We start from the raw sequence: 13324 nt of genomic DNA, 5'->3' as shown, positions 1-13324 counted from the left end.
ACTTCTGATGCTCTAAATTCTCTATCCGTCACAGCTGTTTGCTGAGTGTTTACGTGTCAGGGGCCATGCCCAGGGTTTTCTGCAAAATGTCTCCTTGAATTCTTACAAGAATCTGGGAAGCAAGCTTTACTCTCTCTACAGGGCTCAGACAGGGGGAGTGACCGGCCCAGAGCAACACAGCTGGTGACCTGACCTCTCAGGGTGCGTTGCCACTGTTTGCTGGGTGACTTGTTAGGGAACTCAGAAGGAGTTCTCAGTGGGGCCAGAGTAGGGTCTGGGGGAACCCAGGGATGGGGGGGTCTTCCCATTGTGGGCTCAGGGATGGTGTCTGGAAGAAGTCATGCCTGCAACTTTGTTCCTGCATGGGGCATCCCTCTAGGCTCCAGTTCCTGTTACAATCCTGTAACCAGGGGCCAGTCTGGGTGGGGCTCCTCAGCCTGGACAGGTGGATGCCCCCTTACCCACCCAGCCTCTGGCTGGCACCTCCCCAAGCAGACATAGAGCTGGGGTGCTGTGGGCATTGCCAGCCTGGTGGGTCACTCCTTTGCCAAAGGCACCAGCGTCTGCTCCCCCTGGGGAGGTCCATGCCGTTCTCCAAAGAGGCATCTCCTGCATCTCATCCAGATCAGGGAGTCAGGCTCACCTCCATGGGGTCCGGCCTGGGTTCTTCAGATGCTTTCCAGTGCACTCGCTAACCTGGGCTCTGTGACTGAGTAAGGAGCCTTGTTATCGGGCTAACCTTATCTTAGGTATCCAGTAGGGGTCTTCTTTGTGGGCTAACTTTGGATCTGTTATTCAGTAAGAAGCCAATCTATTGGGCTAACGTCAACAAGGGTGTTTTATGGAAAGAAGGACTCAAGATTTCTGCTTGTCAAATACCGCTTTCCAACCAACTTCCCCTCCCCGCCTCCCTGCCTCCCTGCCTCTCTCTTTTTCAGGTGGATAAATGCCCACGTTTACTCTCACGCATAGCGCTACATCCTTAGGCTTCCAGGGGCAGGAGAGCAGCTAGCTAGGAGCCTCCCTCTTTAAATTCACCTCTCAGGGGCATCTGGGTGGCTCAGTCATTAACCGTCTGCCTTCGGCTCAGGTCATGATCCCAGGGTCCTGGGATCGAGCCCCGCATCGGGCTCCCTGCTCGATGGGAAGCCTGTTTCTCCCTCTCCCACTCCCCCTGCTTGTGTTCCTGCTCTCACTGTGTCTCTCTCTGTCAAATAAATAAATAAAATCTTTAAAAAAATAAAATAAAATAAATCACCTCTCATTTGGGACTGTGTTAGGGGACAGGAAGAAGGTGGGAGAAATGGGGTCCAAGGGGCGAGTCAGCCACTTCTAAGGGGCAGGAATCCTTGGGACCCTCCATGGGCTCCTCCAACTCTTATTTTTCTGAGAATCTGAAGGAAGTCTTCCAAGGGAGGACCAGAGGGATGCTGTTCAGTGTCCCTTGGTCCCCAGGCCCAGGTGCACCCTCTCACTCTAAGTCTCTTCCAGGATCCTGAGAGTCAGCATGCCGTGTGGCTCAGTGGTCGCTCTGTTCCTGCTAATGCTCCAGGGTGGTGAGTATCTGCCCCAAGGTCTGTGGGTGGGGAGGGCCAAGCTGGTCCATAGGCTCCAGGGCACGGCTAGAGGCTACAGGCCGGAGTCTGTGGCATCTGCTCACTTGGGCTGGCCTAGCCAGCTCTCCGTCAACTAGAACCTGTCCCTCCAGAGAGCCCTATGGCTCATGTGAATCCCACAGGGACCAGACCACCAGCTGAGGTCTTCATATCTCACTGCAGGGACAAGAAACTTGATTCTCTGTCCACAGCTCTCTGACTTGGCTGGCTCCCAACCCTCAGAGGGAGGAAGTCCTGCCTTTGGTCTAACCTCAATTTCTCTTTGTGCAATGACTCTCCTAGGAGATGTTTCTCAACAATCACAGAATCCTCAGCAGACACTGATGGTCCCCAGCTGGGGGTGGGCAGGAGGAAAGGAGGTGGAGAAAGGGAGGGGGAAGAGAGGTAGCCAAACCTTGGAAGGCACCCCCAGGGGGCCAGAGGATGTTGCAGTCAGAGGGAGAGAAGCTAGTGACCAGAGCTGGGAAAAGCCAAGAGTTAGACTTGGGCTCAGAGATCAGGGAGGCCTTCCCAGAGGAGGCGGGGATGCAGCATACAGGCTCAAATGGGGGTTGGACTGGAGGCAGGGGTCCCTCAGCCTCTGCTCTGCTGATTCTGCATTTCTCTCTGGTTTTTACCGAAAGACCCAGAACCTCAAATAGCTTCTTCAGGAAACAGATGTCTGGCTCTTTTATTTTCCCCTTCTGAGTGACCAGCACTCCGTCCTGGGTCACCCGCCAGGGCACCACACACATCCCATGAGCACAAATAACAAGTCCCTGATGCACCCACATATCCCCCCTGCCCTCCAAGGGGCCAGTGTCCCCAGCTTACAACGAGGGCCTCGGAGCAGTTGTGAGTCACGTGTCCACCGTTCTGGCCTCTCAGGGCCTCTTGTATGTTCTGATAACCCTGGACGAGGGAGGCCCCGGGGCTGTCTGCCCGGGGGTTGGGCTACAGACCAGGGGACTGGGTCCTTCGTGCCACATCCATGCTAGCTCAGGGGCTGCTGTCCCCTCCGCAGTGTTCCAGTTCAAGATTGGGACTAACTTTGTCAAGCCCTTGGTGACCTTGAGCCTAGCTAGGAACGGTAGCTCCTCCCCCAAGTTCTAGAACCCTGAACTAGAACAACCAGGGTATGAACTGGGAGAATACATAGCCACATGGTGGCTCCCGCAGCCCCGGGCTTAGGCCCCACCAAAATCAGTCCTCTTTTCTCCACCAAGTGCCTTCACTGGCCTCCTATGCCCACCGGCAGACCCCATGCTCCTCCCCAGGGGAAGGCTCCTCCTAGCGCAGGACTCACTGCCACAGCTCAGATCCCTTGGCGGTGGCTGCTGGGCCACCTGTGTTGAGGGGGATTCTGAGGGTCACCCGAGGGAGAGAATGCTGTGATCGATTAGTGATGTCTGCTCCGTGTGCAACAATAGCACAGATGAGATTTTTCTTTCCCAGGTGAGAATCTCAGCAGCCCAGATGCAGAGAGACAGGAGGTGTGGTCCAGTCTCAGAGCCTCTGGGTCCTTGTCTATAAAATGGCGATGGCAGCCAGCTAAGGGTGCTTCCAACAACAGTCTTCTTGGCTCCGAATCCAGCTTCTGACCTAAAGTGAGGGCCAGGAAGGGAACATACCACCACCCCTTGGGTCTTCATTAGTCGAGAAAAAATAGGAAAGAGCCACTAAGAATGAATCCACTTAAAAAGGGGAACGAGTTTCTGGTAAATAGTTGGAGGGTAGGCGGGGGAGAAATAGCAGTGTTGGTACTTAATCTTACAGAACAAAACTCAGCTCAAACTTACTATATTTATTTTGTTGCAAATTTAGATTATGGTTGCATGGAAATTTCGATTATGGTTGCACCTATAATTTTAGAGCAAAGGGGAGCAATTAACGTTGGGGGTGGGAGAGCATGAAGTCTCCCGACAAAACAGCCTGAGTGAGCAGTCCTTGTGTCACTTGGCAGCAGTGGTCGTGGTGGCGGTTTGGCCAGTAGGCTAATACGGACATTCCGTCAAAAGTTTTCGAGGACTTCTTGGTTTGGGTTGTTTTCCTCCTCCCTTGACGTACTTCCGGCCTCCCTGAGGTCTGTGTCCCAGCTGCTGTGAATCATTACAATTCACATTTGGAGCATCCTGTCTCAATAGCCAGCCTTGAAACTCAGGGGTCACACAAAGAATACTCAGGTGGCAGGGACCCCCCCCTTCCCCAAGCCCACATCTTAGAGGCCCTGTGCGTTGCCATATTTGTCCTGGCCCTGGGGACCCGTACCTCCAGTCAGCCTCCAGCCCTTGAGGGGGCAAAGGGGGGAGGCACCACGCAACCTCCGGACAGCCTCGCCCCCCATGACAGCCTCTGTCTCCCCTAATCTTCCAGCCTGGGGTTGCCTAGACCTCGTCTGCTACACCGATTACTTTCAAACAGTCACCTGCACCCTAGAGACAAGGACCCTCCAGCCCGGCACGCTCACCCTCACCTGGTAAGTGGCCGGACCTCAGCAGCCCTGGGGATGCTACTCAGGGTAGCCACAGGAGGGCTGGGGTGAAGCAGGGCCGCTGGGGACCACAGACCGAGGGGGACCTACTGTGTGCCCTGCAGATAGTTTAACAATCAATATAATAGGTCCACTTCCTGAGGGTTCTCTCAGCAAGGTCACCAACAGCATTTGGTTTTGCCCCAGGAAAGATGGTTCGTTAGCAGGGAATCGCCCGGCCACCTTACAGACGGCCACACGGGGCTCACGGGGCTCGTCCAGAGCGTGCAGCTGAGAGGCCACGGGGCGTTTCCGTCTGCCTCCAAAGGCCATACTCTCTTGCCCACACAGCCCTAACTATGTGGGGTTTTTTTTTTTAAGGATTTATTTATTCATTTTAGAGAGGAGGGGAGAGAGGGGCAGAGGGAGAGAACCCCAAGCAGACTCCGTGCTGAGCACGGAGCCCAAAGTGGGGCTCGATCCCACGACCCCGAGATCATGGCCTGAGCCGAAACCAAGAGTCGGTGAATGGTGGAGCTGGGATTCAAACAGGCAGCCTGATTCCAAAATCCACAGGCCCCTATTAGTCCACATTGTTAAAGAACGGTGAGGGGAGGCTTGGCTCAAGACCACTGCCAGAGGCGCAGGGACCCTGCATGTGGGGCTTTGCAGTCGGGGGAGAGATCGGGCTCAACCCCAAATACAAGGAAAAGGGGAGATTTAGAGCCAAGGAGCAGGGTGGGGTCAGTGGATGGAAAATTACCAAGAGGCCACATCAAGGGGAAAGGGGGTGGGTTCTGGCTACATGACGTCACAAGGTTCTTGCTGACGGCAGCCCAGGCTGGTCAGACGTCACCCGGGGGATGAGGTGGAGGACAGGAGAGATGACATGGAAGCCCAAAGGTCAGGGCCTCGTCGAGGAAAGTGCTCAGAGGAGCCTGAACAGAGCTTGCTCAAGGAGAGAATCTTTGTTCATAAGCTGCTCAGGATTAAGAAAATCTGTCATCCTCAATTCATTCAAACATTCATCCATCCAGAACACATTTATTGACCTCCTGCTAGACATTTGCAGGCACTGGGGGTTCAGCAGAGCCCAAGACTGAGGAGGTCCCAGAAGTTCTGCAGCAGGGTGTGTCTGGGGAAATAGACAATAAACACATAAGCAGCCATCAGGAAGCTTTCTGATGACAGCGAGTGCTATAAAGAACAGGAACCAGGGCCACGGGGTCCAGAGAGAGTGACATGGGGGTGGGCAGTCAGGGCAGGCCTCTCTGTTTGAGAAGGAGGCAGCCAGTGAGCATTCCAGGTAGAGGGCACTGCCCATGCAAAGGCCCTGAGGTGGGGAAGAGCTGGTGAGTTTGAGGAATAGCGAGGAAGTCAGTGTGGCCAGAGTGGAGTGAGTCAGCGTGAGGGAGAGTACAAGCAGGGGTGAGCGGGAGGCCGAGGCCAGATTGCCCTGTATGGGTGGTGAGAAGTCACTGGAGGATTTTAGGCATGGGAGCGACAGGGGGTTTTTAAAGGCCCCCCTGGCTCCTGTGCAAGAGACTTGCATTGACTGAGCAGAAGTTTCTATTCTAACAAATATTTAGCAGAGAACAGAGTCTACACATCCATACTGGCCTTGAAGGGTAGTCATGTTCAGAGCCTGAAGGTGTAGGTAGGGAAATAAATATCTGTTGAACTCCTATACATACTTAAAAACCCATCACTTAATGCCTAGTGGGAGTAAAAAGACCAGAGCAGTGCTCCCAACCCCATACCAAAAGCCTCCCTGGAATTTCAGCCAGAGCAGGGGATGAGGTTCATTTGGTTCTTACCTTGGCCTTCAGCCCAGGTACTCACTGGGTATCCCGTGGATGTTGGGTGGAAGGAGGGCAGGAAGGAGACCTGAGGTGCTTAGCATCCTTCCTATAGGACTGTGATCCAGCTGATGGGATTGGCAGGGACAGACTTAGACTCAGTCTAGGCAAGAATGGCCCAAATTTCCAAAGTTGCAAGTTGGTGCCCTATGTGAGGTGGTGAGTTCCTCGTTCCTTGGAGGCACACAAGCCAAGCCCGGACGCAACCCATCAGGGATGCTTTGTGGGAGGGGACACCTTCCCTGGGAAAGTGTTGGTGGACCAGGTGACCCCTGCCCCAGCCTCAACTCAAATCCCCCCCCCAGCCCCACCTCAAATCCCCCCCCCAGCCCCGAGCTTCTGGCCGTGTGCACGGAGCCCCACCGGCCTCCAGGCATGACTGGCTGCTCTGTCCTTGAAGGCAAGACCCATATGGAGAGCTGGAGGATGAGGTCACCTCCTGCAGCCTCCACCGGTCCTCCTACAATGCCACGCACGCAGAGTACACGTGCCACATGGATGTGTTTCACTTCATGGCCGACGACATTTTCAGTGTCAACATCACAGACCAGTCCGGCAGGTCCTCCCAGGAGTGCGGCTGCTTCGTCCTGGCTAAGAGCAGTGAGTATTCCTGGGGACCCCAGAGCAGAGGAGAACCCAGGCCAGGGCTGAGCCCCATGCGCCGCGGGCTGGCTCGCCGCCATCATCAAAACTGACCTGTCCTAGGAGCTCATTTCTCCTTCGAGTTTGTTCCGTAGAAGCGCAACGAAGGCGTGATGGGTTGATACCTAGGTTTGGGCCTTAACCAAAGAGAGGCAGCTGAGGCCTGAAACGGAGCTGGACCGGGGCCCAGGACCTGCCCCTCTGTGACCCCGGACTGGCTCACTGTTTGTCGAGTGAGGGCCCTTCTGGGCTTCTGCCCCCATTTTGAGGCAAGCGGGGGAGGCCGTGTCACAGGAGTAAGGCTTCCCTGAGATTTCTCCTGTTTATTAGCTCCGAGGCCCAGAGCTTCCCTACACCCTGGAGGAAGGGAGGAGGCCTGGCTGGGGAAATCAGCTGTTCTATGGGTCCAGAGCCAGGGCAGGGCAGGGAAGAGCACAGGAGGTAACTGTGAGTGTGTGTGTGCCCCCAAAGGGGAACGTCCAGGGAGCGTGTGAGAGGCCCGTGCCCAGAGGCATGTAAGCGGACCTCGAAGAGAGACCTGCCCTTGGAGAGGCTCAGACCCTGCGGCCTGGGAGCGTATCCCCAGATTCCCACAGTGGGGCAAGAAGATAAGAGGACGTCTGTCATTCACACTCTGGGGGTCCAGGTTTGCACCACTTTGCAAACAGAGGGCGTGCGCAGAGCTTCACGTATACCCAGACACACCCAGACTCATACACATGCATCCACACACTCTAAATACCCCCTCAGATGCACAGATGTCTTACCAACAACTCCTGGCCTGGACAGCTTGGACAGATGATGCTCACGCTCTCTCTCAGACACATGCTGATGTGTGCACACGCATGCACACGCATGCACACACATGCTCACTTGGTCATCTGGACCCAGGCATGGCAAGCTTATGGAGCAGGGCCACCTTCCTGCCTCTGGGGGAGCTGGGGTGGGCAGCATCCCCACCCCTCCCCTGCAGAGCAGAGTGCAGGGCAGAGAAGGAGCTGCTTTGCCTTGCAGGGGGCTCCAAGTCACGGTTCCCTCCGACCCCTCCCTCCTGCCCTCCCTGCCAGGGTCTGAGGCCCACCTGTGCCCAGATGTGGCAGAAGGTGGCATTCGGCTCCCGGCCCACTCCGGCCCTTTCCTCCTCCTGGGCACCAGGCTCCGCAAACATCCGAATCCCTCCCTGAATCAGTCCACGCCACCCAGCCCATGCCACACAGGGAAGTGGAGAGCTCCACCCGGCCTGGGGAAGACGGAAGAGGGTTTAAGAACGAGTCCAGTCCAAATGGACCCATGGCTCAAAGACAGAAAAGCCCTCGATGGGGCCCCGGGAATGTGCACCTTCTCCCAACTCGAGCAGAGAAGTAAGCAGCTTTAGAGTTCCTTTTTGCAACCCCTGAAAGCTTCGTTTGTTGATTTAATAAGTATTTCTCCAGGGCCTCTGTGCACCTGTTCTGTCCTGGGAGCCGTGGGCACAACATTGACCCAAGAGAACAAAACCCCGGCCCCAAGCAGCTCAGATCCCAGAGAAGGGGCGGGTGGTGAACAGGATCACACAGGGAAATGCAGAAAATGTTAGATGTTGGCAAATAAGGTGGAAGAGAAGAAGGGAGCCGGGGGATAGGAGCTTCTGGCTTCTCTCTCCCGGAAGGGACCTCCTTCTGCTACTGAGTTTGGTCCCCGAGAATTGTCACCCCATGAAAGAGGAGCTGGGGAGCTGGTACCGTTTTACAAGAGAAGAAATGAAGGCTTCTAACCGTGTTGTATCCCGCTCACTTTCATGAAACAAATTTGGGATGGAGCAGAATGGGAGGCCCGGCTTTGACCTTTGCCTGGGAAGCACCCAGGAGGGTGTGGTGCTGTGACTCAGGCCTCTGCCCTTGCACTTTCCAGAAGTCTTGGAACGCAGGGCCACTGAGGAGGGTCAGACTGCTCTGCAGACAGCCCCGCAGGAGCTCGGTACTGTTCGCTTTCGCCATTAGTATTAATGAATATTAATGATATCTCATTAGCATTAATGCTAATCAGAGTCTGGCTTCTCTGGGAAGCTGCAGCTAAAAGAAAATGATGTCATCGTTTAGAACAGAAACGCAGAACTGGTTCCTCTGGCCCACACGTCGCTTAGCAAGTTTTTGGATTAGGAGCTAACTTCATTCTTTTTTTAGGATTTTTAATTTATATATTTGAGAGAGCGTGTGCATGCACGAGAGAGATTGAGAGAGAGAGAGACATGGGCGGGGGCGGGGGGGATGGGGGGGCAGAGGCTGGGGAAAGGGGAGAAGCAGACTCCCCGCTGAGCAGAGAGCCAGACAGGGGGCTCGATCCCAGGACCCCGGGATCATGACCTGAGCCAAAGGCAGACACTTAACCGACTGAGCCACCCAGGCGCCCGGATTAGTAACAAACTTTAATGTTGGAGAGAGCTTTCCCCCATGTGGGATTCCAGGCTGTTCTCTGGCCACCCTGGTCTGCAGTCCTGCCCAGCCTGAGTGTGGCATCCTGCTTACATGTCCTCAGACCCCAAACCTGCTTCGCCCACTTCTGTTACCCTCCCACCCCTGCGGCTGCAGCTCCAATGTGGTCTGAACTTCTCATTTCTCGGATGCACAAACTGAGGCCCAGAGACAGGGGTTGCCTCGCCCAGAGTCACACGGGGGTACAGATCCCGACCCACCACCAACACCGGGTCGGGTGTAGAGAACTTCCTGCCACCACATCCTTCTCAGCTGCAGCCCAATCTCACCCCTTTCTTATCTTTCTGGCTTTTCCCTTCAAGTCAAGCCGTCCCCCCCTTTCAACGTGACCGTGACCTTCTCGGGGCAGTATAACATCTCCTGGAGCTCCAATTACGATTTCTTCACGCTGAAGGGCAAGCTGCAGTATGAGCTGCAATACAGGAAGCGGGGAGGCCCCGGGGCTCTGGTGAGGCTTGCAGAGACTTGGGGGAAGGAGGGAGGGGAGGCGCCGTGCTGAGCATCTGGGGCGCACTGGTGGTGGGGAGGGGGTTTTGAGCGACAGGTGAGCTGGTGACTCACAGCCAAGAATGGGACCAAGGACCCACCGAGGCTGGAAGCTCTCCCCTCCGCCCTCCCACCCCATGCTGCCCCCCCTCATTTCTCCCTGGGGTGGGAGGCCCCTCAAAATTCTTTCCTTCATGCCCCTGGTTCCTCGATCAGCATGCCAGAGAAGAAGAGGGTAGCACATCCTCAGTTTTCCTCCCAGAGTCTAGTATAGTCACAGCAGAGGAAGTTTCAGAAATGGGGCCAGCTGGAGCCTTCCCCCTTGGCTTAGAATGGCCCCAGGTGAAGAGCTCCAGAAGTTCAATAACCAAGAAAGTCCAGTGTTAGAGGGACGATTGTTTCCAAGGTGAAGACTTCTAGAAGTATCCTTGTTTAGAGCGTTGGAGAGTTCCCAAAGGGCCCACTATTCAGAACAGTCACGGCTGAAGCCTTCTAGAATGATCCATCCTTCAGAGAGGTCCCAGTCGAAGAATTTCATACATGTGGTTGTTTGGAATGTCCCCCGTGGAAGGCTTCCAGAGATATCCGTTGCTGAGAGGCCTGTGGTCCAAGACTTGCAGAAATGCCTGCTGTTGAGAAGGCCCACTATGGAACAATTCCAAAAGCGACCACTGTCTGGAAGGCTGCTGGTTAAAGATTCTGGTTAAAGAGGGGCCACTGCTACTCCTGGGCTGGTCCCAGGCCTCGCCGGGAGGGTCCCCTGCCAGGACTGTGAGGGGAGAGCTGGGATCAGAGAGAAACAAGGTCTAGGCAGTGCCCGTGGCTCTGTGCCGCCCCCACCGGAGTGGACGGGACGCAAGCTGAGCCTGGTCTTGTGGAGGGAGCGGGGCCTTTGCAGGAGACCCTCAGCCCCTCTCGGGGCGGCTGGGAAAGGGTGCTTCTGCTGGAGGCCGGGGCTGGCCTGGCTGAGCCTGACCCGGTGCATCCTCCCTGTGTGCTGGCAGAGTCCCCGGAGAAAGCTGATCTCAGTGGACTCGAGGAACGTGTCTCTCCTTGCCGTGGAGTTCCAGAGTAACTCGAGCTATGAGGTGCAGATCCGCGCAGGGCCCCAGCCCGGCTCCTCCTTCCAGGGGACCTGGAGCGAGTGGAGTGACCCGGTCACCTTTAACACCCAGCCGGAAGGTAGGTGTGGCTCCTGGCAGGGCGCTTGGTGCTCTTCATAACTCCTTGCAGTGGGAATTATTATCCCCATTTTGCAGATGGGAACACAGAGGCCCAGTGAGATGAAGTGGCTTGCCTGGGGTGGGGATGGGAGCAGGATCCCAGACCGCCCCACTTCCAGGCCCCCGCGGCCTTCCCATGCCCTCCACACCAGCCCAGACCCATTGCCCCCCACACCCGCCCCACATGGCCTCTGGGAGAGGTGGGCTCCACTTTACCCAGTGTCTGCTTCCTTCCCAGAGATAAAGGGAGGCCAGCACATTTACCTGCTCTATTTCCTGCTTGTCTTCATACTCCCCATCCTCGTCTTCTTAGGCCTGAAGATCCACCTGCCTTGGAGGTAAGGCCAGGGATTCAGGGTGGCAGGGGGAGGGGGTCAGCCTGGGCCAAAGCCCCTCTATAACCACCCAGGGTTGGGGGACACAGCCTGTCATCGCGACAGTGGTCATGACAATGATGGTGATGAGAAACAGCTCCTGTTCACTGGACACCATGCAGCGCGCCCACCTCACCTTCACCTTCAAGCCTTAGGAGCTTGCCATTCGGGACTTACCTCCCCTGGACAAATGGGGCAAAAGCAGGGAAGCACAGAGCTGGCAAAGAACTTGCCCAAAGCCGCACAGCTCTGAGGTGGAGTCTGCCCCAGTGCTCATGACAGTGACCTAGGCTATGATCTTGTCCGGTGACGTTTATGCTTTGCATCCCGGAGGGGCACGCAGGGCCGCCAGGTCATGGGGGATAATCCACCCCACCCCCTTCCCTTCTGCTCCAACCAGGGTTTGCTGAGCCCTGGGCAAGGGTGGGGGGGATCCGGACACCCGGCTCGATGTGTTCATCTGCATCCAGAGGCTTTGACAGAGATGGAGGCAGAGAAGCTGGAGGGGGGAGAGAGCGCGATGCGAATAATAATGAAGATCACGGAGCACTCTCTGGGTGCTGGGGTGCTGGGGCTCCCCACACCCCTGTGGAACCGGCCCTTTGCTCATCCCTGGTGGTGGAGGAGGAAATTGAGGCTCAGAAGGGGCAGCATTTGCCAGGCACAGAATAGGCAGCCAAGCGCTTAAACTCCGGGCACCTGCATGAGACTTGCTGCCCCCATTTTACAGATGTGGAAGTTGAGGCCCGGGGTAGAGAGGTGGAAGGGAGGTGCGTGCGTGTGCTTTGGGCGGGGGCTGAGTGTCCTGCAGGACAAAGTTGGGGAGCCCCTGAGTGGGAGGCCAGGCTGCCCTCTGGGGAATGGTGAGGGCTTACCTCGTCTCTGCCCTCCCAGGCTGTGGAAGAAGGTGTGGGGGCAGGTGCCCAACCCACAGAAGTTCTTCCAGCCCCTCTATGTGGGCCACAGTGGAGACTTCAAGGTGAGTGCCCTTCAGCCCGTGACAAACCCCACGGAGCCTCTTACCCTCTGGGAGCTTACCTCCACCTGCGCCCCAGGACCCCAGCTCCACCCTGCAGGCCCAGAGTGCCCGGGCCCCAGCCAGGCCCCGGTCTCTGCATCTGCAGAGTGCAGGAAATAATTCGGGTGGGGCGGAACTGGTATAAGAAAAAATCGGGCAGCATCTCCCAACCCAGGAGCCAGGCTGGGGGAGGGGGTGAGCCCGGTGGTTCCTTGAGTCACAAACGGGTCTCCTGCTTCTTTATCAGAAGCCCCCGAGACGGAGCAGGTTCTGGGAAGGGTCTGGCCCCACCTGCCAAATACACCAACCCCCCGCCAAGCCCCAACCACCCGTCACCCGCCGGCGCCCACAGTTGTCTGTGCCCATTTACCGCTCAACACCCACCCCGCGTGGGAGGGCCCGCCGCAGAGAGGATGTGGTGACTTGGGGGGGGCAGCCCGCCCACTCCCGCTGAGCCTGGATGTCAGGAAACGTGGACCAGAGCATTGGCTGAGCTCCTGCTGTCTGCCTGGCGCTGCACTGAGCGCCCTCTACCCCCTGCCCCTTCCATCCTGATCGTGGCCCCTGGGTGGGGGTGGGGGGTGCTCCATCGTCCACAGGGCACCCCTGGGGAGACCGAGGCTCCGAGTGGGGAAGCGGCTTTCGTGAGGCAGGGGAGCAGCCTGGACTCCCACCCCCACCCCCGGGGGGGAGAGAGACCCACCTCCTTCCTCTGCACCTTCCCTGAAGCTCAGATACCACACCTATTCGGTGTTTACTCCCCCTATACTCACATGTGCCTGGCCCTCTGCAAGGAGCTTCCGAGATGTGAATGCAACGACTCCTCACCACAGCTCTGGGCAGTGGGTGCTACTGGCAGATGGGGGGCGTCTCACCCGGGGCCTGAGATGTTTTCTGAGGCAGCAGCCTCAAAACTGGGAGATTCTGGTTCTCAGGGGTTTTCACTGCCACTCGGATGGAGACCCTGTGTCATGAGTGGGACCCCAGGCCAGTGAGGGCAGGGTGGGGGATGCTCAGAGCTTGGGGGCGCTGCCTCGGTCCGTCATCGTTCCACATCCCTTACCCACCAAGCACACAGAGGCCTTTCCCAGGGGCTTGTCACCAATTCCCTCCACGTGTTCGTTTAGTTAATACACATTTATTGGGCACCGACTGTATGCGAGGCAGTGTGTGAGCCTCCGGGAAC

The 13324-nt window shown here is 56.8% G+C and overlaps 1 protein-coding gene across 5 annotated transcripts in view; it reads left to right on the top strand.

Moving 5' to 3' along the window:
- Positions 1 to 13324, top strand: part of IL21R (interleukin 21 receptor) — a 35392-nt gene that overhangs the window by 20221 nt on the left and 1847 nt on the right. For 2 of the 5 annotated variants that reach the window (XM_006746719.3, XM_031017514.2), the window contains exons 2-8: positions 1492 to 1556; positions 3969 to 4071; positions 6325 to 6524; positions 9340 to 9485; positions 10528 to 10705; positions 10985 to 11084; positions 12015 to 12099. In XM_006746719.3, coding sequence (XP_006746782.2) covers positions 1508 to 1556; positions 3969 to 4071; positions 6325 to 6524; positions 9340 to 9485; positions 10528 to 10705; positions 10985 to 11084; positions 12015 to 12099 — 861 coding nt within the window. In that variant the 5' untranslated portion in view covers positions 1492 to 1507. Of the gene's footprint in view, positions 1 to 141; positions 202 to 1491; positions 1557 to 3063; positions 3203 to 3968; positions 4072 to 6324; positions 6525 to 7721; positions 7928 to 9339; positions 9486 to 10527; positions 10706 to 10984; positions 11085 to 12014; positions 12100 to 13324 lie in introns of those variants that run through there. The other 3 variants (XM_081819804.1, XM_081819805.1, XM_031017515.2) reach the window with 3 other exon arrangements.

Source organism: Leptonychotes weddellii, chromosome 5, assembly GCF_054177405.1.
Source record: "Leptonychotes weddellii isolate Sample4059 chromosome 5, ASM5417740v2, whole genome shotgun sequence".
Taxonomy (NCBI): Eukaryota; Metazoa; Chordata; class Mammalia; order Carnivora; family Phocidae; genus Leptonychotes; species Leptonychotes weddellii.
The sequence above is the reverse complement of the archived record's forward strand: the minus strand, read 5'-3'. Positions and strand labels throughout refer to the sequence as shown.